Raw genomic sequence first — 25,323 nt, 5'->3', positions numbered from 1 at the left:
ATGCCATTTGTTCAAATAAAGCTGAAAAGCTAGTAACACGTTAAACAAATCAAAGCAGACAGCTCTGAACTGACTTAGCATTAGCTGCAAGCAGAGTGAGTGGAGGCAGATAACTTAATTCGCTTTGCATTATTTCTTTCTGCATGTTGAACAGTTAGAAAACCATCTGCATTTGCACTGGAAAATGTTCTCCCTTTTGTTGTCTTATTCGTCACATCTTCTTACCTTGAGCACATAGGGACACAGGTTTCAGAATTCAAATTTCTAAACTAAAACTCTTTAACAGTTACATTTATGTAACTAGGAGAATGTAGCTAGGAGTTTCACAGTAAGTAGCAAGAAAAAAGGATGTGTCTTTGTAAAAGCAGTTTTACATGGTAACCTCTTGATTGTATTGAAGTCTTATTTTAGTGTTAGTTTTAAATAGGTTTCCTTGTATTAATAGTTGTGTATTGTATGTATGTATGTATTCAAAAGATGGAAGGCAGGTTGTGGTAGTGCAAATATGCTTATTTATTTCCTGCAGAGTAGCTGCGTACTCTGGCTGTAATGTGTTCATTGTGTTCATCAGTGAGATAGGGAGGAAGAAACTGTCTCTGTGGCGGTTAGTTTTCGCCATTAGCGCTCTTTAGCCCCAACCTGAAGGTAATAGTCTAAATAGTTTGTGTCCAGGATGTGTGGGGTCTGCAGAGATGTTAGCTGACCTTTTCCTGACAAGTCATGAATGGAGGGAAGGTGAGCCCCGATGAGTCTCTGTGCAGATCTAATTGTTCGTAGCAGTTTGGACCTGTCCTGCTTTGTAGATGAGCCAAACCATGCCATGATGGATGAGCTCAAAACAGACTGAATGATGGCAGTGTAGAAGATGAACCAGCTGCTGAATTGACTTTATAAAGTGCCTTGAGATGACATGTGTTGCGAATTGGCGCTATATAATTAAACTGCTTTGAATTGAACTAAATTTAGTTTAGCTGCAGGTGGTTCTGACCACACCACTCTACTAGCCGATCCATCTCCTGTCTGTATGCTGATGTATCACGTCCTGGAACAGACCAATTACAGTGCTGTCATCTGCAAACTTAAGTAGTTTCACAAACGGGTCTGCTGAGGTGCAGTCATTTGTGTATGTAGAGGGAGAAGAGGAGTGGGGAGAGAATACACCCCTAGTGGCCACCAGTTTGATGGTTCTTCAAAGGGAGAAGATGCTTCCCAACCTCACCTGTTGCTGCCGGTCCTTCAGGAAGCTGGTGATCCATTGACAGGTGGAGGCCAGCACTTTGAGCTGGGTCAGCTTCTGGTGGAGGATGTCTAAGTTGATGGTGTTGAAGGCCGAGCTAAAATCTACAAACAGAATCAAGGTGCATGTCCCTTGATTGGGTGGTCGAGGTGTTGCAGGATGAAATGTAGATCTTCTGTCGACCTGTTTGCCCAGTAAGCAAACTGCAGCGGGTCCAGCAGGGACCTTGTGATGTCGTTCAGGTTCTTCAACACCAGTCACTCAAAGGAATTCTTGACCACAGACATCAGAGCAATCAGCCTGTAATCATTTAATCCTATGATGGTGCATTTCTTGTGGACCGGGACGGTGGTGGAGCATTTAAAGCATGAGGGAACCTCACACAGCTCCAGAGACTTGTTAAAGATACACTATTAGTGAAGATGGGGGTTAGTTGGTCAGCACAGGTTTTAAGCCAGAGAGGGGATTCATCATCAGGACCCAGAATTTATTTATTTATTTATTTATTTTTGATAATATATACATGTATTTTTTGACGATGTATTCCAGGTGCCATGAGTTCACATTCGATAAGAAATTCAGCCTGTTAGATGGTGTTTTAGTGCAGTGGATGATCCTACCTGACACATTACAGTAGTCAAGATGCTAAAGGTTTCAAATAGTGTCAAAAGCACATTTGAAAAAGGGGATTGAAAAAAAATTTTGATTTGTTGTGACCTACATCTTCATTGCAGTTTTTACCAATAATATTGTCATCTCATGGTATGTAGCTCACACTACATTGAACTGAGCTTCAAACAGCATCAACCAAAGGTTAATATAACTGGTAGTGAGACAAACATAGCTAAACTCAGCTGCCTGCAGCCTTCAACCAACCTCTTACTAAATTTCTGATTGGGCCTAAGCAGTAATAAGTACAACTAGGCCTGTGTCAGTTTTAGGTATCAAGTTATACCCAGGATAGAAAAAGTTTATTTTAAAAGTGCTAAAGTTTTCCATGATAATAATCCTGCAGTTTAAAGTCTTCTAAATGATATATCATAGACAGTCTTGGAGTTATTGGAGTTTTCTTTGGTTATATGGAGCATATAGTAATATGGCACTTCCCCTCCCCCTCCTGTTGCTGTGCGTTACTGGTTAGCTGGCCCAAAGAAGGCTACTACACTTTTCCCTCACTTGTAAAATATACTGGCAGTGTGCAAATATTTCCTGACAAGAAAAACAAAGAACAATAACTGGGTGAAAATTACAGGTATTGACTTATTACGGTAATTTCAATTTAAAACTACAGTTGCCAAACCATGAGCTGCGTTTTTGTTAAGTGGCTGACTCCAGAAAATGCATATTAACATAAATAAGTTTATTTAGAGCAGTAATCACTATGTGTGGTGATTAAGTGTTATAACCAACATTAATATAACAGTTATAACAGAAATTACAAAGTTCTTTTATTTTTAGCAGCAATAGGAATAATTGGTCATGTTGTAGATTTTTGCATGAATCCTTTGCTTGAATACTGTGAAACTGTACTGATGAAACTGTCATCTTTTTAAAGTCTCCTGTCCAATGCCTAAATAGCACCAAAGTCTTTATTGCATCAGACATCCAACCATGCTTCAGTGTTTTTCAACACATGCTGAAAGTAATAGAGCCACATTAAAAAGTTCCATTATTTGTTAGCATTAAAAAAGCAAATAAAATATTTATATAAAAATGAAGACGCTACAGTTTTCCACTACATATCTAAATGTTATACTATTGCCCTCGCTACTGAAATTGATACTAATCTGAATAAACATACTGTTGATCAGGTACAGTTTGTGTTCTAAATGTGCTCTTTAGTGGTTTTACATTTTAACTTTTATACAGAATATTTTCAGGTTGTTTTTATTTGGTACCAAATTTATTAAATTCAATACTTTACCTGCGGTGTAAAATAAAATAAACAAAACATATACACTTGTGTTTATTTCCCCTAATGTATAGTTAAGTCCAAAAATCTCTCCAACCGAGGAGTCTGCAGCTTCACAGTTTGAAGCAGAAGTAGTTTTAGATTGTGTCTCTCTATTGTAGCTTTTAACGGCAGTTTTATGTTAAAGACTAGTATATTGTCAGAAAATGATATGTCCTCCATTATGACAGATCATAGCTAGCTTATTATCTCTCTGCTAGCTGCAATGTCTGCTAAACAAGTAGATTTTACTTTTATCCATTTGTTTTGTAGCAGGATGCTTATCTGAACAGCTACTCTGTATGAACTTAAATCTGTGACTGAGCTACATAATTTTTCTTCTAATTGCCTTTTTTTTCTGTGAGAAACATATGTTGTCATTTTAAGATTAAGCTCTGCCTATTTGAAGGATAAGTGTAAATAACTTCTTATCTTTTTATTTTTTATTCTTGCTGCTCTTGCCTCCCTCCTCCCTTTGGGTTTGTTGAGCTTATCAGTGTTCCCCCTCTTGGATCCTCTAACTTTTTTTCTTCCTCTGGGGCCTCTTTACCTCCCTTTTTCTGGGTGAGTCCAGGGTTTCCTTTTGGGCCTTCCTCAAACTTGGAACGAATCCATGTTTAGTTAGAATCACCAACACTTCTTCGTTCTCCTCTGTCGTCACCCACTCCCTATTTAATTACAACCTCATAATCTATCGGATCTTTAACTGCCTTCTTGGTAGCCAATAAACAGTATTTTATCTGAAAGTGAGAATAACCATTGACTGTGACTAGCCAATTTGCTATTTGTGTATGAGCAATTGAATGGGTGTACTTGAGAAAGTGGCTTGTGAGTGTACACTGCTCTCAGGTTCTGTTGTTAATTGTAAATGTCTTTTTAAGTGAGTACAGTGAGTTAGGTTTGATGTTATTCCCAGATCAAACTTACAAATTTGTAAATGGAATACAACATAAGTACCAACCGGTCCTTCTTGGTTCAGCTTTATCTGCTTCAGTTTGTGCTACCTCTCTGAGTAGTACCGGTTTGAAGCAAAGATCAAAGTGAACTGCTCATCTTTTTCAGTGTTTGGGTGTATTAGTTCTACCTTATAGCAATTTTGTTTTGTATCAACCTGTATAAACAGTTGATGCCAAAATCTCCCATAGCATCCATAAAGACCGCCCATGTACCACCAGCAGTGCTTGTACCACAGTTTGAGATCCATGGCTCTAAAGGTTTTCCCTTGTATTACTGGGGAACAAATCCAGTACCTTGAAAATTAGCACTTACGGAAAATACCTAAACATGACGTTTTGTCCCTGATCACAAGCTGCTGTCAGCAGAGCATAGAAAAGCAGACGAAAACAGTTGGACATGTATTAGAGTCCAAGCCTTTATCTGTTTGCATCAAAGACAAGGGGACATTTAATGCAGTATGGTTAAGGCAGTAAATGTCTGAGAGACCTGCACATGCAGAAATAGGGTTATAAAAGCATACAATGGAGAATTACAGAGGAGAAAAGTTGAAAAGAGAAAATATTGGCAGAGGTCTCACAATGCAAGAGTGTGCACACATTAGAAATGATGGTGACTGAGCGTTTGAGGGAGGGGGGAAAAAAACTGGGAACTTTTGGAGAGTGAGTGTTTCAGAGTGAGAGCAAGAGCAAGGGAGCATTGTCAAACAAAGAGAGTCCTGAGTCAGCAGCAGAGCAGTTTTCTCCCCAGGCAACTGGGTAGGGCTCTCCCTCTCCCTTCTCTCACTCTCCTGCTTTTCCCTCCCTCCCTTTTCAAATCTGTTTTTGCATGCTATTTCTTGCTCGCCACACTCTTCCCCTCTGTTCTCTCTCGCTGTAGTTAGAACAGAAAGCTCCCTCCATAGATTGTGAACGGGTAGGCAAAGTTCTGAAAAGAGCAACTGGGGTCACTCTTACCTCTCAGATTTCTCCTCCTCCACCATTTGCCCTCGTTGTCATGGGAATAATTATGCCGAATCCTTTAAAAACATTTTCCCAAAAAATCTTCGCAGTCCCACTGAAACTTGGGCTCGAATGTGGGAATAGTAAGAGCCTTTTTGATGCAATACTTGCATGTAGATTTAATCCATCATCATAAAGAGCTCATTAGCGTCCCCAACAGAATTTAAATTCTCCATTGTGTCCTAGACCCTTTGTGCAGAACAAGCTTTGCTTTGTTGTGTTTTCAGAACTCGTTCTGACACTCTGTGGAAGAGCGCATCCTGAAGTCCATCTCACAAACGATTGACCCCAGTTTTTGTTCTCTGTTTTTTTTTTTAAACCTTTTTGAGTGCATGTGTGCGTGTGAAGGGGTCCCTGTCTGCATAAAGTGAGTTAGAGTTAAAGGCACTTGTTGACATGGTATTACTTTTACACCTCTCCAGAGTTCGGCTACAGGCTCGCCTTGTTGGAAACCAAAAAGAAGTGGAGCATAAAGAGAGCTGAGAAAAGAGAGCAGTTGGAGGGATGGGGGTGGGGTAGTGTGGAACTGTCCAATATATCCTTTAAAATTGGCCTAGGCTTCGAGGCTTGGAGGATTGGTCTCCATAAAAAAAATGGTGGTTTCTCTTTCCCTCAACTTTCCCTCGCTCACTTTGCTCTGGTCTCTCTAACTTTTTTCCCTTTTATTTCTTAATCCCTCCCTACGTCCATCCCTCCCCCAACCAGTTGGAGTAAGAGTATGACATAGAGACAGTACCCTGCCAGCCCCTCTGGCAGAGTCATCATTCTTAGCAATGCTAAATCACGACCTCCACTAGCTAGACAAACATGTCAGACTCGTAGAGAAAGAGAAGGAGAAAGACGAGGATAAAATGTTTGATAAATATAAACAGTAAGGGTGATGCTTAGACAGGCAGAAAATAAGCCCCCCTCCTTTCTGTAAGCTTTTATGGGATTCAGTATGGTGCTGGGCTTTAAAGTTTATTAATTTGTTCAACGGTTCCTATGTTATAGTCTGGTAAACTTGTTTTCATAAACACAATGTGTAATAGTCTTCTACCCTCATGTGTTTTTATTAGAAAACACTATTTTTTTATGCCAGTGTAGCAATTGGTAAAAGCTACATTAAATTATATCGGACTCATAAATAAAAACTGACCTGTCTTGTATATATCACAAATTAATTTAATAGTTCTTTTCGAATTGCATAATTAAAATAAATAAGATTTATATATCTATAAACATGAATTTATTTTGAAAATCACATTATTGACATTTCTATTGAAATTGCATAATTATTGGAGCTTTTCCCTAACAGAATCAAGTAAACAAGCTTGAAAAATTCATGACATTAAAATTGTTAAAAAGAAATGCTGAGGGGACCTGAGAATAAGTGTTCAGAGCCGATCTAGCTGGAAATTGTCAGACCCACGAGCACACCTTGGAGTGACTACGGTCCAGCTCTGCAAACCCCGCAGGGAAGAGCCCCTGGGGAATCACCCAGCAGCCACAGTGTAGAAGCCCTAGGGAGCTGCAGCAACGAGCCAACAGGCTACTCCAGCTGTCTATGCTGGAGTAGATCCAGCCATGGACCCCGAGACCTGAGACCCTGGGGCACATCAGGCCCAACAGAGCCAGGGGGCCCAGGCCCCAGCAAGCACCCACTGGGAGTGAGCCGGCACACACCAAAGCACACAGCCCCACATTTGATGGGGGGCCTAAACTGATCCAGAAGAGGGAGCAGACCAAGACCCAAACTGACACAAAAACAGACACAACTTCCCACCATCATGCATACACATTAAAATACTTACACACCCAATGTAATGTAAAGACACACAACAATGGACGTCGTACACTCACTCACACTCCCCATACATACTCTATACTCCCAGGTCCAGGTACCGATACCCCAGAGGGGCAGCCCCCGGACCCAGTAGGTGGTCCCTTTCCTTCCGGGGTGAAGACAGGCAGACCGCCCCAGCACCAGCCAAGACTAGTGCCGGCACCGCCGGAACCCGAGTGACCCCAGCCCAGACCCCGACTCCCCACTCCGACCCCAACGACCCCCATCTGGAGTGGGGCCACGTACAAAAGAGGGGTCTACCTGGTCTAAACGAGCCCGCCAACCAGGATGAAACAGAACCCCACACCCCCAATGATTTCCGATCTCAACCCCAAGAACCCCCCACCCCCCATGAACCCCAACATGAATCTCCCCACATGGCCACCCCCAACCAGGACACAGATATCTAACACATGCCCCCGAACCCAAACACCATCAATCCCCTCCCCACATGGGCACACCCCCACAGATTAGCTCCACCCCCAAAAAGCAGATGAAGACACATCCACACAGCGCAAGTTCCACACACAGCCCCACTCCAAGCACCCCCACCACATCCTGCCCTCCACCACACAGCACGTTGCGATGGCCAGGAAAGCACCCCATGCAACACCAGTCCAGCCTCCGCCCACAAGCGCAACAAAGCAGACACCACAGAGCACCGTGTTTACAACGGAACTCCTGACCCCACACCAAACAGAGATCTGTGGCCGGCGGTATGCATCAAAAACTAACCCTAAAAGTAAGGTTAGATCTTATTCACAAAGCAGTAGAGCCTATTATTGTACACTAAAACTGACAGGCCTAAAGCGGAAAAAAACATTAACAGGGTGTATGCTGACAGAGCTTAAAACCCCATCAAGACAAGGGTCATCAGTGGTCCTGACACCACTTGTTCAGCAGATTTGGCTCATACAATATCAGCTGAACAATGTTGAGGAGCCACAGCCTAACGAAGACAGGTCAGTGTAGAGGAAGACATACCTGCACAGAACCACTAGACTGATTTATCTTCTCCCGAGTAGTGTTCTAGCATCCTTTGGACACTTAATATGATTTAATATGGTGCATTTGCTTTTTGGTGTTATTGTAGATATAGAATTTCTGTTTGAATTGAAAAATTTTAAAAACGTTGTTGATGAGCTTTTTCATTATTTGATTTTTAATACCACACAATCAATTGCAATTAACTGTATCCTTATACTAGACCCAGGCTTTTGGAGCCCAAAGCCTGAGCCCCATAAGAAGAAGTGCTGTTTTTGGGTTAAGGTGTAGGGTTGGGTTTAAGATGTGAATTGAGTTTAGGTTAGGTATGTACTGCTAATGGTTAGGTTTAAGGTTAATTAAATGTCAGGGTTAGGCCATAGAAATGAATAGAAAAAAATAGAAGTCAATGCAAAGTCCTTGTAAAGATACAAAGACATAATATGTGTGCATGTGTCTGCAAGTGCATATGTACTAGTTGGTGCTAATAGAATTCTGCTGTCCAACTCACAGCTGTGTCCTGCTGATGAGTCCCAGGAGGCCCCAGCATGTGTCTGTGGTTACTATGTTGAGGCTCTTGCATGAAACCATGTGTAGGTCATTACGCTCTCTCTCTTTTTCTCTCTCAATCCTGCTATCTTCTAGTTTGTCTTGCTCCCCCCCTCAACTCCCAACCCAACCCCCTCCTCTCTGTTTCCCCTCGCTCTGCCAAAGCTCCAACTTATACCACTCTGCACCCATCTGAGGCTGGGCCTCTGTATCTCACTAGCTGAGCCGAGTGAGTATTTCAATAAAGAGATTTGCAGACCAACTTACATTTGCCTTCACTTACAAATAAATCATTTCTTGAGGATTGTTGTTGCAGAGTCAGGGAAAGCATATTGTTGACTGTAGAGGAATTGTAAAAAGTGTTTTTTCATTCAAGTAGATGTGTTTTTTGAATAAGAAAGTTATTACAGATAGTAGTTATTGTTTTGAGTTGATCATACATTTTTATGCATGGTATTATTTCTCAGTTGTGAGTGCAAAATAAAATTCCCAATGATGTGCATTTCAACAAAAATACCATTCAGATTTACTGTTAATGATTTAAATTCACTTACAAATATCTACTTACAATATGAACACGGACACAGGAAATGTCAGGGTGAAGCCATTCAGACATTTCATATGTCTTTATTTTGCCTTTTTTTTTACACGAAGCAAGATATTAGTAAAAAATGTCACGATAGAAGAACAGTTTGTTACTTTGTTAAAATATCTTGCCCTGACTAAACACTTAAAGGTTTTACATATTTTAAAGCAACATCTCAGTTCAAATGGTACCCACATACTTATTTTCTTACCTACTACTGTCAGTAAAAAAAATAAATAAATTGGTCTTCTTCTTCAGCTGCTTCATTGTAGTTTAAAATCAACTTGGTGCCTCACTACCACGTTGTGGTAGCAGTGATGAATTACAACCAGTGTGCTGTTAAGAGCGGTTAAAAATAAAACATTGTTTGGATACTTTTCGAATTTGTCCTGTTAAACAACCATCAGAGTTTACAAAAACAATATTCTGAGGTCCTGCCAGTATACTTGTCTCAGAAGGTTGAGCATCTTAGAAGGTGTGATCCAATACAGCATGCTTGATCGATAGTAATGGCGTCCCTTCATGTTGTTGTAGTTTACATACTTACCCTTGGGATATGGAGGTGGTTTCTGGTCATAATTCCTGTTCGTTGTTGATCACAGAGCCACATTGTGGACAGAGTGTAAGCAGCTTTCTCTGAGAAAAGATTTGATTGACTTGCTTAACTGATTTATTATAATAAAGTAGAAAAAAGATCTGCTACTTTTGGTGCATTGTCCTGGACGCCAGCTTTGAATTGGAGCAGTTTCCACTCACGTCTCTCCAAAATTGGATGTAAGCCCAGTTTGTCCTTATCCGAAAAGTCAACCCATCCCCCACAAAGGGGGTCAGTGCAAACTGACGTTTACAAGGACTCCTAATCTGCTGAGAGACTGATGAGACCCCTTCCAAAATAACCTCTTGGGTTTGTCAAAAAAGTTGTTGAACATTTTACCATCAATCTTAATTTTACTGTTTGTTTTTGTTTTTTTCAAAAAAATGCACACATGTCTCTTGTATAGCTAAATACCGGCTTGCTTATATGGCTCTAATGTCCATAACACTTTAGACATGTTGTGTTTATGATATTTAGAGAGTTATTCTCTGTACCTGTGCTGCCAGGTTCTGCTCTGCATACAGACACACAGGGTAACTAAAGCCAGCTGGCTTTGCAGTCTGCCATCTGTTCTGATTTATGCAAGACTGTTAACCCTGGACTAGGACGGCTCCCACTAGCTCTCTACCACAGAGTTAAATGAGCAGATAAGAGATAGACTAGGTTTGAAATATGGGGGCCTTTCGGGAGCAAAATTTGCAATACACTAATAAGATAAATTATTACTTTTGTGTTTGTAAGTAAAAAATGTAAATTCATAATTAAAACTCTGGAAGAAAAAGAAAATATGAACTACTGTTTAAACAAAATAAAGTTGTATTACTTTTTTGGCAGCAGGGATTTAAAACTTTATTTAAAATGTACAATAAAAGGGTGTTCAGATATAACCAAATTTTATTGGTAGATCCAGACAAAAGGAAACAATGAGTGTTTTATTCTAGTGTGTGGATATAAGTGAAACAAATTCTATATCTTCAGAAGTTTTTTTCCAGTATTTCTTTTGTTCTAAAAAATTATGTAGTAGTTTATTCAGTTGCACTAATAATGAAATGTAGTATTTCTACACGTCTCTTCAGCCGGGTAATCATTGCTACATTTGTTTTATTTTGTACAGATGTACTTAAGTTTGAGTCAGAGGTGCAAAGAGAAACCAACTGGTGACTGGAGTCAGATGATTATCAGCTTGATCAGCCTGAAACGTAACTGACTGAGTGGATGCTCAAAAATATAGTCTTTTTGCGATCTGTGAATCCATTGTAGCGGTACTAGGCCATCAACACTGCTTAACTCAATTCAAGGCACTTTACAAGTTCATTTCAATCAATTCATACAGATTCCAAGTCAAGTACATATATTCCACTTGACCCTAGTTATCAAACAGTGCAGTCAAATTCAGTTTATTATTCAAATTTGTAAAAAAGTTTTCTATCTATGAAAACCCAGCAGGCTATGTCGAGTCATTAACTTGCAGCATTCACTTCTCCTGGATGAGCGTGTAGCGACAGAGTACAGTCGCTTGCATTGTGTTGTTGATACAGACACAGTTACTGAGGGGGAGTTAGAGGAAGCACAGATGTAAGAAGCTATTTAAATGGAAACAATTTTATGAAGACGTGTTCGCGCAGGGGTAAAGAGCACGAGGCTACAGTCAGAGACGCAGCCGTCACGGGTTCGAGTCCCGGCCCATTGAACTTTGCTGCATGTCCTCCCCTCATTCTTCTCCCCATTTCTTGTCGGTCAACTTACAAAATAAAGGCCACTAATGCCAGTTTAACAAAAACACAAAACAACCTGTTGGCTGTTTGTTGAGGCTGTGGGAGAATAAGAGAGAGTGAGGCTTTCAACAAATAACAGGAAGGCTAAATGGAGTACAGTAAATTTACTCTACTCTTTCCTCTTGAACTTCTAAGCCCTGTCTGTTGTGCAACATGTTGGATTTGTTGCCAGCTTTTTTCAAATCCTAGAGTTAAAGTTAGGATCGGCATTCTCCTTTTTTCGTAATGCTAGGTGCAATAATCATGCTAATTGCTAATAAGATACTATAGTAAGCTTTTTAAATATTTAGTTTTTGTTTTAATATAGTAAAACACAGTTTAGAGTGCTCTCTCAGTCACAATCTCATGTAGCCCCTGCTTCTAATTTGAAATAAAGAAATCGGTATCAGCAGGTAAATAAAAACCCGAATTTGGAAACCAACCCCAAAATTCTGAATGGTGAATCTCTAGTTTATATATCAGTAGTAGAGATGCACCAATCAGTGGACCAGCGTTCTCAATCAGTTCTTCTCTTGATCGGGTCTAATCAGTGATCAACTGGTAAAATACTGAAAAGTGTCAATTTTGTAATAATAAAAATGAAGAACGTTTTGTTCAATAATTCATCTGACTACAGCTTAACTTTGATACACTATTTCTGAGCTTAATGACAACCAGATAAAGGTTAGTGAGATATGCTTTGATGCATAAATGAATACTCTTGTATGTCCTTAATTTTCAGCTTCCACCAGAAGGTCAGATTTCGCCGATATTTTGAATGCTTCTCACCAGAGTAGAACTCGGCATGACCGAAGATCGTATGAAAGGTTGCTCACAGTGCCCCCCTAGTGGCGGCATGTGGAGATGAGTAGAGGCCTCGTTAGTAGCGTGCAGGCGGCGATGCCAGGCCCGCGTGATCGTTACACAGGCCAAGTGGCGCTGGCCTGCGAAGGCCTACAATGCTGCTTGAAACTTTAATTTTCCATTGAATTTAAAACTAGTACTTCTGTTAAGGGAACATGTGGGGTATTTGTTCTGTTGTGTTATAAAAGAAATTGGAATCATTCAGACCAAATTGGGCAGGACAGACTTCAAAGAAAAATGAAAATCCAAATCGACTAGGATAAGCCTGAGCAGTGCAACTTTAATTTAAATACATTGTTGTCATAAGAAATTTGATTTATCATGACAGCAATAAACTCCAAAAACTATATTATTGTTGACATTGTTACTTTAACAATTCTTTTCCACAATCGGTTCTCGATAGCAGTGCTAAATATCAGTATCTTTAAAAATGCAATTAAATACAGTCATTTTGACCTTTGTAGCAATAAATTTGTGCTACTTAATTTTTTACTAGTGTTCTCAAGTAGCTTTTAAAATATTTTGTAAGTAGCTTTTTGCTATTTTTGTACAGTTTTCTTTTGTTTTATGAGGAGTATTTTTGATTCTAGGGCCATGCCACCAACAGCCCTAAAATCTCTTGCCAAAGAGACTGACATTTTTTTTGGGTACCTTTTATCAACACTTTTGTCATTACCACAATAAATACCACTAAATATTTTGATGAACTTTTAAGCTCACATCACAGATCCCTTCTGCATGTACATCTGTCTTCTAAAGAAAGCTCTCATGGTGATGTCACTGCGTAACCTGTAGCTTTTCAACAAGGTCATGGACCGAGCTTGACCCATTAACACTAATGGTAGTTAAAGGTTTTTCCTTGATACTTGCTGCACAGTGTCTGGAGAGTCCAAGATGAAGGGCTGGAAAAGCACACAAGTCTGGAAAGCTCATGCCCCACTTCTGATTAGCAGGCTGTTGACTTGCATTAGGGCTGGGGGGTGTGTAGCAGGGAGAGGTCAGGGCAGACATATTTAATGCTTGTGAAGTAATGGGGCTGAATCAGCAGATAGCTCCACAGGGAGCCATTAGTCCAGACGTGTCATTAACCCTTTCCCTGGACTAAGCTTCAGTCCTGCACACCCCCACATCCCACCCCCTCACCATTAGGACCAGAGCTCTGTTTCAGGTTGTTTAACAAAATAATGGCAGCACAACACATTTGACACAAATGCACACTGTTTAATATTTGATTAAATTTCTTATATTTTTGCTTCCTAATTCTCAACACATGCATGTTTCTCTCATCTCAAGTGCTATATTTTCAGATTGAAAACATCTGGCAAGTATTTAACAAACTTTACTGGCATACATTAAATTAAAGTTTTACATTTTTTATTAAACCCCACTGATTAAAAAAGTTTGGTAACTAGTATCATTTAGTCTCAAGTCACCTCTGTTTCTTTGCCCATCTACCCCTTTTGAGTGCACTGAATAAGAGTTTGACACTAAACAGTTGGGCTGCTATGATTGAGAGCTGAAACTGAAAAAGGTAACAGGGGCCATAACCTGTCCTTGCCTTGGGGCTAATTTTTTGTTAACATAACCTCTTTTCCAGCGTCCCCCGTATTGGTTTCGGCTGCAGGGCAACAATGAGTGAAGGGGCAAGCTCACAACACCTGCCAGTCTTAATGGTAAACATATGTGGAGAAATGCAGAGCGAGTAAGGAGGAGGAAGGGAGAACGGGGGGGGGGGGGCAACAAGGGCACTTCTTCAGCAGCCTGCACATTAATGGATTGCCTTTGGTTTTTCAGTGTGCACTTGCATATTTGTGTGTGCAGACATTCCCGTTGTCTGAGGAGTTGTAAGTATGTCTGTATATGCCTGAGATGGCTTGCATGGTGTGAGCCCGGGTCTGTACATTGTCACCTAGACCTCAGAGTGGTTCTGAAAGAAATGTAAAGGACGAAAGGTTAAAGTCTGTAGGAAAGTAAACTTTTTAAGTTTACTTTCCCATTTTCCATTTACCCATTTATGATAATTTTATAACTTTTAGCATAGTGCATTTTATCTATTCTGTGCCCAGAGTTTGTTCTTTTCCAGGATATAGGATACAGGTCTGTACATTCAAGTCTCATAAATATGTGCATGCTAACACACCGGTTGTGCATGCTTTCGTTATCTTGGTTAAGCATCAGAAGTCTTACGCCACAATTTAGACTGCTATAGTGTGTGTATATTTAGTTGGTCTGTATAAGCTCATTGTAAGTTTGAGGGGTCTCGCCCGGTTTCCCCCAGACCTCTGCTAAGAACTATACGTCATGTCTGCCACCTTCTCCCTGACCACAAAGCTGCCCATTATGGATAGACAGAATTCAGTGACCAAAGTGGATTAGAGTTTGATGAAGCCCAACACTTGTTTTCAATTTTTCTCTCCTAAATCTTGATTTTGGCCTTCATATTTCTGTATGGATGTCTTCGTGTTCCTTCTTTCTGTATCGTATCTTTCTGCTCTAATAATAAAACTTCCACGGATCCTGCCAAGTTTTACTTCTTTAGACAATAAAACCAGTCGTCAAATGTTTTACCAATGGCTGATTCATCTCATCTTGTTGTTTTGCCAATTTTCTGTTTCTTCCATTTCTACTAATAGACAATTCCCCCGTTCCAATTTTTAGTACGATAGATTTTCTACTCTGTTTTTTAGAGAAGTTTCAAAATTAATTAATTAACATAAGATATGCACCTCTCACTCTCTTCCTGTCCTAAACCAGTTTCTGGTTTTCTTTTAGGTCTTACCTGACCATTCTAAATTTGACCGATCTGTGTTGAACAGTGGGTTCATGGTCAGAAGTGATGAAGTAATGTTCAGCAGTCTTATTATGTAACAGATTATGTTTAACTGATTGTTATCTAGACATGTAAGATTTTATGTAAAAACTGAAATGAATAGATCTCTGTTTTTTTTGTCTGATTTTCTTTTTTCTCTACTCTTAGAGGAGGTGGAGAGAAGAGGGTGTGAGGTTCTCTCTTTCACATCCGTTCTGATCCAGTTAAAAATTAGCATAGTAACTCAGAATTGTCCTACCTAAAGTCCATTAGTGTCACTTGCTGTCTGAATCTTAGGCTCTTAGTCAGCACGAAGAATAACAATCCAGCTCTTTACCTCTCTTTGTGTGTCGAAGGAGTCACTGCCCATTGTCCTTAATGTGTGACTCTGTAATTGTTTATCAACCTGAGCATTACAGTATTCATAGGGAAAAAAGTAACTGTCTAGATGTCTCAATTATAAAGAAAAAAGAGGAGTCTTGTTTGTTTGTTTATTTATCAGACATTCTCACAGCCTGCTTATCAACTCAAGGTCTCACCTGTGTGCCCTGATTAAAAACAATATATTCCTTGCAAGATGGAACTGGAAGTGACAGCCTGGTGACCTGAGGAGGGAATGAAAGGTTAAATATGTCACATATGACGTCAGTATAACGCTACAGACCTGACACAAAGGAGACTTTTTAAGTCACTTGTCAAAATGCCAAAGACTAGACAGCATGCCATTCAAGTTAGACAGTTGTGAATTGATGTTTATAAGTCAGAAAAGTGCAACAAGAAAATAGTTACAACCAGAGCAATATTTAGGAAAAAGGGAACTATTACAGACAAGACTAAAGGAGGATTTTGCTTATCTTGTCTCTTTGCAAATTGAGGAGGATGGTAATAAAGGTAAAAAAATCCCCCAAAGTTAGAGAACTGAGGTTGAATGTTCCAGTTTGGGATTATTCATCTGCCATAAAATAATATTTTATTTAAAAATTTGCAAATCTTGCTTTACAGATTGCTTTGCAAAACAGTCAGTGGTACTAATATCTATGGTGGATACTATACCTCATTTAAAAATTTTGTTGCCAGGCTCTGGAAACGTTTTAGTCCTCAAAGACAACCAAACCCCAAACGCCTCCTTCTTTAGCCTGACGGCCTCCATCACCACTGGTGTCTTTCAGTAGGTCCTCTGGTTGCCACTGTTTCAGGCACAATAACCTTCACGCCACAGCTCCTGGAAGCCGCATCCGCAGTGGAGGTCCTGAACATGGTCCATTCCAACTTCATGTTACCAACTTCCCTCAGGACATGAGAAGAATTCTCCTGTAGGTGTGATTTGAGGATCACTTCGACAGATTCCTCCGCTAGATGTTCCCAGCTCTCCCTCACCACCTATTTACGTTTACCAGATCTATCCAGCTGCCTCCCTTGCCACTGTAGTCAACTTACTGCCGGGTGGTGATCAGTTGACAACTCTGCTCCTCTCTTCACCTGAGTGTCCAATACATAACACTGCAGATCTAATGACACAATAACAAAATCGATCAGCAACTTGCAGCTAAAACGTGGCCAAGGTGGTACACTTATGAACCACCTTTTCCTCAAACATGGTGCTTGGTATGGACATTCTGTACTTGGCACTGAGTCCAAAACCAACATAACGTTGGGTTTATATCACAAAGGCGATTGTTTCCAGTCACGCCCCTCCAGGTTATGCCATCATTGCCCACATAGGCATGAAGTCCCTAGATGGCACTCCTTCCAGGACACCATCTAGAGACTCTAAGAAGGCCGGGTAATCTGAACTTTCGGTGCATAAGCACAGAACAGTCAGGACCTTCCCCTTTGTGACCTGAGGATGCTATAAGGTGACCCTTTTGCTCACCAAAGAAAACTCCAAACATGAGGCACTCAGTTGGGGGCTTGTGACAACCCAACCTGACAATCGATGCCTCTCTCCCTGGGCAACTTCAAAATAGGTGAGAGTCTAGCCCCTGTCCTTTTCCTTTAAAAATGCAAACTTTATCTGCTGATGGGCTTTATGGAGATGCTGATTTCATTTTCCAGCGGGACGTGGCACCTGCCCACATTACCAAATATACCAAAAGCTGGTTCAGTGGCCATGGTGTTACTGTGCTTGATTGACCAGCTAACTGCCCTGACCTGAACCCCTTAGAGAATCACTAGAGAAATGTCAAGAGGAAGATGAAAGACGCCAGTTGACCTGAAGGCCGCTATCAACGCAACCTGGATTTTCATTACACCTATGCAGAGCTACAGGCTAATTGCCTTTATGCCACACTACATTGATGCAATAATTCAGGACAGAAGAGGCCTGCCAAGTGTTGAGTGCATAGAAATGAACAAACTTTTCAGAAGCCCGACATTTCTGTTTAAAATGTCCTTTTCTCATTGATATTATAAAATATTAACATTTTCTGAGACAGTGAATTTTGAGTTTTCATTATCTGTAAGCCAAAACTACGAGAAATAAAGACTTGACATGTTTTACTCTTATGTGTAATGAATATATATAATATATGCGTTTCACTTTCTGAAATGAGTGACAAACAATATTAAATTTTCTCGTGATATTCAATATTTTTGAGCTGTACCTGTATTTGAACATTGGATCTGAATTCTTTTTTCAATTAAAGACATTTTTCTGTTAGTTTCAAATACTCACTTTTACTATCTTGACAGTTCAAAAAGCTCTCAAATTGGTAATATGGCCTGTATATTCTTAAAATATGTCTTTTTGGAATATATTTGAATACAGTTGATTTTTGTTGATTTTTCTCCTTTTTGAGAGGTTTTGTAAAGTTTACTATAACGTCATCTGGTTTTACATGACACATGAAACGGTAAAAATCAGTTATTGATGCCTGTGATGTTCTACCCACTGCCCTGGCTTTATAAGTAGAATAAAAACTAAAGAGATCACACAAATATCTCCCTGTCAGCGTGTATCCCACAGTCAGGCTGAGTGATATGATTTACAAACCACTGGATTTTCCCCTCTTTTACACACATGTAACAATAAAGACACTGGTCTCTGACTGGATTAAAAAGTGAACTCTCACTTCATTCCTCCTTGAATGTATTTATTTTAATGCCCAGTACCAACGTGTTATACACACACAAATCATCAGAAACATAGACACATGTCCTCTCCCGCTGACTCTAGAAAGTGTTAAATGGCTCAATGTGTTAAAAGCATTAGGTAAGCATGGCTCCAGCAGCGCTCTGCAGCCTGATATCATATGTCTTGCTTCATTACAGTCTGGTGTATACATTCAGCTGCATCTCTGACCCTCCATCTATCCATCCTTCTCACTTCACTCCTTCTCCTCTCTCCCTGGGGTACTTTAAAAGATCGCAGGCCATCTCAAGATGTTAATAGAAGAATGAAGAAAGCCCTCCTGTTATTGTAAACGCTGGCCCAAACTGCCCAGTGCTACAGCTTGTGTGCACATCTCAAAACCGCAGAAATAGGCCTCAATATAGAGACTATATCCATAAAAAGGATAATTCCTGTTAAAGTTTTTTGTAAATGGGAGAAAAGGTAAAGTGGAAGTTCAGAAAGGAGCAGAGAGAAGTTAAATAGTAATTTAAAGCTCTGAGCTATCCCTTGTCCACATGAGAAAGGTCTTTTTTCCCTGCAGCTATTTTGGGTTATGACATGACATTAACTGCTGTAACAGAGCTGACCAAAACCAGCTGAGTGGCATGTGTATGAGGCACATATAAGGACCTGGAGATGGAACGAGATCAAAGCAGCTTGCCTGTTACCTGCAGCCCGCTGACTGTTACTCCAAGCCCCCGTCAGCGGCAGCGAAGAGGAAATAACGATACACCTCACATCCCGCAGCTGCATGTGTACGAGGCAGCGAACACACTGAGGCCTTTACTCCAAGGTTCACCGCAGCACTTGGCCAGCTGCACCACACTTGTCTCTCCCTTGCAAGGAAACCGGCAGGGCAAGGTTAACATTAGCACTTTTCTCCCTTCATAAGCAGTTTACAGTGTGAATGCATGCATTTGTGTTGAAGATCTCAGCTGAGAAATTCAAAACCCAACTCAGATCTGCCTCTTTCCACTGTGGTAAATGGATAAGATTCCACTATACTGATTTTTACAACAAATAAAACATGTGAGAAATAAACTTATTATATTATGGAGTTAATGTATCCAGTGACTGGTCTTAGGAGGGATTATGCTTTAAAAATAACAAACAAGAAAATTTTCAAATGTTGGTCCAGTGTGCTCAGTCAAAATATTATATCCCTTAAAATGACTGAAGATTGCAAAATATATCACTATAACATACTGAATAGAGGGAGAATGTTTTTTAAGAAATTAGGATATCTGAATAAAGAGGCAACAACCTAAAAGATCACGTTATTTCTGGTATGTAGTGCAGAAAAACACAGATTTCAACTTTTATAAACTGCGTTCCCTGAAGATATCTTCAAACTGTCTGGACTCCTAGATTTAGCCACATCTTCAAAACAACAAAAACAAGGTGTTTCCAGGATGTTTGTTAATATGTGTCAAAGTTTTTAGATACAGACAAGAGAAAAAACCTTATCTCAGCACCACCCAGTGCGTTTTTCTAACACATTTGGACATATAGATATTTGATATACATTTTTACAATATTCCGAAACTTAAGTGATATATCTAATAAAAATTAAGAAAATACCTTTTAAAACTTCTGTCTTGTCTGAATTCAAAAGCAGCAAATTTTATGTCATCCATGTTTTTATGTCTTCAAGACATGCCTGTAGTCCATCTAAGTCCACTCTCCAGGATGCATGGATAAATAAAGCTGAGTATCATCAGCATAACAGTAGAAATTTGTCCCATTCTGCCTGATAATTTTACCTATTGCAAGCATATTTGTAGTAAAGAGAATTGACCCAAGGACTCACCCCTGTGGTACTCCACAAATAACCCTGGAGTTTGAAGATGATTTATCATTTACTGAACAAATTGGAATCTGTCAGAAAATAAGATTTAAATCGGCCTAGTGCTGTTCCCCTGATACCTACAACATGTTCCATCCTTTTTAAGAGGATACTTGCAATCGACTGTATCAAGTGCAGCACTGAGATCTAACAGGACAAGTTAAGACACAAGTCCATTATCTGAGACCATGAGAATATCATTAGTGACTTTGACCAATGCTGTTTCAGTGCTATGAAATAAGGCACAGGGGTTTTGACGTGAGGCGGGTGTGGCAGGAGAAGTTGAGAGGACAGGCGCCGCTGTCTGGACTGGTAATCCTCCAAGGTTGACCTTAAGAAGTTAAAATTTTAGGCTTTATGAGGAAGTTTTTGTCTCAGCCTTGGCAATAACAAAGACAAGGACTTTAAAGTGCAAAACTGCGGACTTTTGACCATGATGAAGTTAGTTTTAGGTTGGATATTGGATATTCAAGCTCTGTGGATTCACTGGGATCTTCCTCCCGTTTGACCTGATGCAGGCAGTCTGATTACGAGCAGCTGCTCTCTGCCTGCTCCCTCCTCCTGATCCCACTGGTTCGCTCAAGGACCATCATTAGATTTCTCTACCAAACACGCTGTTTCATGGTGGATTGTTTTTTGTGTTTTGGGACAAATGTATGTGCATCAGAATAGCTGGTTTTATGTGTGATCAGCTCATTTAGGATGTTATTGAAAACAGCGCCCCCTACCTGCGTGTAATTCAGAAAGCTGATGTGTCCTTTTTCTTTTCTTTCAGCCTTCAGGCATGGTTTATGACTTGTAAATAGTAAAATTATATTTCAAATTTGCCCACTCCGACCATTGTGGTTCTTAATATTATTGTAGTCACCCTTTAGTTTTATTAAACCTTCTCATTTCTCCTGGTCTCATGGCCAATCAGTGAATAGCAGTCTGTTCATGTCACATGTAGTCCCTACTCAGCCCCGGTCGTACCTGCTCAGAAACAGGGATGAAAAAAGTAGGTACCTGACAAACGGTAATGGAAACACTCACAAAGCGGGCCGAGTGGAGTGGAGCCGATCTAAATGAAGCTAGTGGAAAAGGGACATTAGTCGCTTAGCAACTTTTCATGTCAGGCTGCTTCATGTCTTACAGCTTAAGGGCAAAAGTAACAAGCACCTCCAATGAACTTATTAGTCCGTGTTTCTTTGCTCTTTTCCTCTCTCCTCTCCCTCCAGTGGTCCTATGCGCTGGAGAAACCCAACACAGGCAGTGTGTTCAGCCTGGCCTGGTCTGCAGATGGCACCCAGCTGGCTGGAGCCTGCGGAAACGGACATGTCATCTTTGCCCATGTGGTGGAGCAGCACTGGGAGTGGAAGAACTTTGTCATCACTCTTACCAAAAGAAGAACCATGCAGGTAGAAAGAGAGAACATGAGAGACATTTTAGCTTTTTGTCTTCAGGGGAACATATACTGTTTTTTCCTTTTATGCTGACTTACAAAATTTTCTTCTGAAAGTTATAAAGATATATTTTCAGCCCTGCATTGACAATGGTCAGTCTGTGTAGCTCGCTTCCTTGCTCTCTACAATTTAAACTGACACTAACGACAACGTAGCGTTTACATGCAGTTAACACACCCAAGTGTACATATACACCCACTTTTATACTTTCGGACAGGCAAAACACACGCACACCTAGAAAACAAGGAAGCAAGCAGACACCAACACACTCTTCTGCCTCTATCAAGTGCAGTTTGTAAAAACCAAGCAAAGTTGGTTCATCAGCCATTTATTTTCAGCCTTGTTGGCGCTTTTCTGCCCCCCCTCTTATCCTCACAGTCCATTTTTAATAGTGTACATCTGCCAGTGGTTTGTGAATCAGCCAGCTAAATTTACCACCTTGCGGTCAAACGGTATTTATTCTTGGTTGTGTTGCATGTAAATTTGGATAGCTGCAGGGAGCAGAGGAGGAAGATTTCTAAAGCTGTAAAAATAACCCCACCTTTCACCTGGTGCTGGAAAAGGCTCTTTCATTCATTCAGACAGAACTGGAGAGAAGTGTTTATCGATGCAGGTGAAAAAAAGAGGGTCGTTTTTTCTCTCTCACTTTTAAATGCTTGGAGAAGTTCTATACAGTTTTCTGTTGGGTTTACGTGAGCGTGTAACGTTCTCCTTTTGTGAAGCTGGTGTAATGTTAAAATAGTAAATATTTTCCCTGCTGTAAAACGTGTACGCCTATTCGTTGATTTCTAAGAAGTCAAAGCGCTTCCCTGTTTGCCTTCCACTCGTGTCTCTCTTTTTATCAGGTGAGGAATGTACTGAACGATGCAGTAGATGTGTTGGAGTTTAGAGATCGTGTCATCAAAGCCTCTTTGGCCTTCGACCACCTGGTGGTTGCCACTTCCCTCCAGTGCTACGTCTACAAGTCAGTAACCTTCTCCTCCTTTGTTTGCTGTGTGCCATTTTCACTGTCATATCCTTTAGAATAGTCTTTTTGACAATAATAAGTTTCCTTGAAAAAATATCTACAAAATGTGACGAAGAGAAAAACTATTAAATCTTTCTAATAATTTGTAATTTGAGTTCTATAACACTGAGTGGTCTTAGTGCATTTTATTTATTTCTGTTTTGCACATGTATGTTGTTGCATTAGCCCTTTAGAACCCTCAGTTCCAGAAGCAGGTCTTCATAATCCAAAACAGTCAGAACTATAACAAAGTTCCCCCTACAGAATGGGTTTTCCATGGACCTATTGCAACGCTGATTTGCAATTTTAGCATTTAGCAAGTTTTCCAGGTTTTAATAGTCTAGTTATCATAACTTATTTTATAAAATTAACTTTTTTATTTAGTTTAGAATACTAACCACATCTAGTAGCAATAGTGCACCTTTTTGTTATAAATACTATCATTTTATTTTTAAAATTGTTTTGCTTTTGCGTTTCTTTTTCTTGTTTTATTTTTTATTCTTACTTATTCTTTTAATCTTTTATTCTTTTTATTGACTTTGCATATTATATTATATTATATTATATAGAGTTTAATGTGTTAATTTCGATTATTAAATGACAAAAAATAACTAGTAAATATTGTCCCAATCCAATTTTTTCTTTCTGTAAGTACTATAATTTTATCTTTTTATTCCATTTAGCCGATTTAAATTGTGTTTTTGTTTGTTTAATTTATTTGTCAAAGAGTTTGTTCTTTTATTCATTTGTATTAATTTATTTATTTTACCAATAATTGTGTATTTTATTTTTTTTATTTTGTTGTCTTTTTTTCTTTATTTTTATATATGATTTAACTCTTTATTCTTCAGTGTTTCCTCACAAAAAAAATGGTAAGAAAATAATCCTCCATAACAATCCTGTTCATGGCTGTATTACATTTGACAGATTTAAATGCCTTTTGGTGCAAAATAATCTATTTGCGATATGTTTTCTTTGTTTTGTTTTTGCCGGGTAGAGCGATGATCTGTTTTTAATCCTGTAAAAAAAAATGTGCATTGCAAAATGATGACATTGATGACAAATGAAATTTAAGTAATGTCTGATTCATTCATTTTGCTTCATATTGTAGTAAGTACAGAAAGAACTGTATTGAGCTTTACTTACTCAAACGTCTACTGAATATTTTACTCTGTAATGATTAACTAATGCTGTTTACTGCACTCTTCATTATTAAGAATCTTGCTTATTCTCAATGTTATTTGCTCAGCGATACACTTTTTTTTTTATAACACTTGTCATGCAATGTCATGTTTTTCTTTCTTTTCTCACTTTGGAGTTTATGATTGTCGTGTTTTTTTGTGCCAGCTCCAGGAACTGGAATACTCCCCTCATCTTTGATCTAAAGGAGGGAACGGTCAGCCTCATCCTGCAGGCAGAGAAGTGAGTCTTTCAACTCCGGGAGCTGTGCAACAAGAGACAGAGCAGGCTGTTGGATCGCCTGTCAGCTCCCTAATGCTTCATTACTCTCCACTGGCCACTCATCAACCAGCAGCCCCACACACACACACACACACACAGATTTTACACACACGTTCAGGTTGTGCTCTAACTTTGCCCCTGTCATACAATAAGGCTGAGAGTGAAACCACTGGGGGAAATTAGATTAATATGGAGTAGCTCTTGAGCAATCCCCCAGTGCCGTCTCCAACACTCAGCATGGAGTTAAATAGATTACTGACTATTTTGTAATCGCAGTTGAATTTGACGCATCTTGCTGAGTAAGTTAGTAACGCTGAGATGCAGTACATTTTTTAATTATCTGAATATGTCAGTTAATTATCTCTGTATTTTCCACCCAACAAAAAGTTATATACCTCTTATCTCCTGTACTTCTTTTTTCAGACATTTTTTACTAGTGGATGGATCAGGATTGTATACCTTCTCTTATGAGGGTCGGTTAATATCATCCCCGAAGTTTCCGGGTATGAGAGCTGACATTCTAAGTGCTCAGGCTGCCTCACTTAGCAACGACACAATCGCCATCAGAGACAAGAGTGATGAAAAAGGTTTGGGGACCTCTTCATTAACAGAATTCTTTAAAGTCATAATCTGAGTTTTACAATTTTTCTCTTTTTCATCTATAGTAATCTTTTTCTTTGATGCTATGACTGGAAGACCTCTTGGTGATGGGAAACCCTTGACTCATAAGGTAAGTTATCGTTTTCCCTTTATAATCAGAGGACGTTTACCCACTGTTTATTTTTTCTGTGAAAGGCCTGTTTAAGGTCAGGCCACAGCATTAGATCTGATTTGAGACCAGACTTTGACTTGGCCACTCCAAAACCTTCATTTAGTCTTTTTTGAGGTAGTTATATAACATAAATAAAAATAGAAAGCAAACATGATACCAGTTCTATTTATGTACTTCTATTGATTGCACTGGTCAGACTTTATTCTGGCTTAGAAAAGTTGAACCAAAGTGTGTTTGTTATCTTGTGTCTCGGTTATCTTTTTATTATACTAAAACTTGTCTGATAATCTAAAATATTAATATGTGAAAAAAAGGTTAAAAAAAGTAAACCTGTAAGAGTGGAAATACATTTTCACAGCATTATATTGGTACTTGGACTCTTTGACTTCTCAGAACAACTTGAATGCCACCATAAATGCACCTGATGTGTGTCAAATTAATAAATTCAAAATCCTATTCAAAGTAGCGTACCTCCACAATGTTTACACAATTTTTATTACATTTAAATGTTCACACAGGAAAAAAACAGTATATAACTTATTGGAAAAACACGTTAACTTCAGAATTGTACTTTC

At 39.5% G+C, this 25,323-nt stretch overlaps 1 protein-coding gene across 2 annotated transcripts in view; it reads left to right on the top strand.

Annotated features, from left to right (window-relative positions):
• The window catches only part of ift80 (intraflagellar transport 80 homolog (Chlamydomonas)), a 75,390-nt gene that overhangs the window by 31,149 nt on the left and 18,918 nt on the right, over positions 1 to 25,323 (top strand). For both annotated transcript variants that reach the window (XM_047391891.1, XM_047391890.1), the window contains 5 exons: positions 21,285 to 21,464; positions 22,355 to 22,473; positions 23,863 to 23,937; positions 24,400 to 24,563; positions 24,642 to 24,706. In XM_047391891.1, the coding sequence (XP_047247847.1) occupies positions 21,285 to 21,464; positions 22,355 to 22,473; positions 23,863 to 23,937; positions 24,400 to 24,563; positions 24,642 to 24,706 (603 nt within the window). The remainder of the gene's footprint in view (positions 1 to 21,284; positions 21,465 to 22,354; positions 22,474 to 23,862; positions 23,938 to 24,399; positions 24,564 to 24,641; positions 24,707 to 25,323) is intronic.

The sequence above is a fragment of the Girardinichthys multiradiatus genome, chromosome 18 (genome assembly GCF_021462225.1).
Source record: "Girardinichthys multiradiatus isolate DD_20200921_A chromosome 18, DD_fGirMul_XY1, whole genome shotgun sequence".
NCBI classification, from domain to species: Eukaryota; Metazoa; Chordata; class Actinopteri; order Cyprinodontiformes; family Goodeidae; genus Girardinichthys; species Girardinichthys multiradiatus.
Note: the sequence above shows the minus strand (reverse complement) of the source record. Positions and strands in the feature narration are given on the sequence as shown.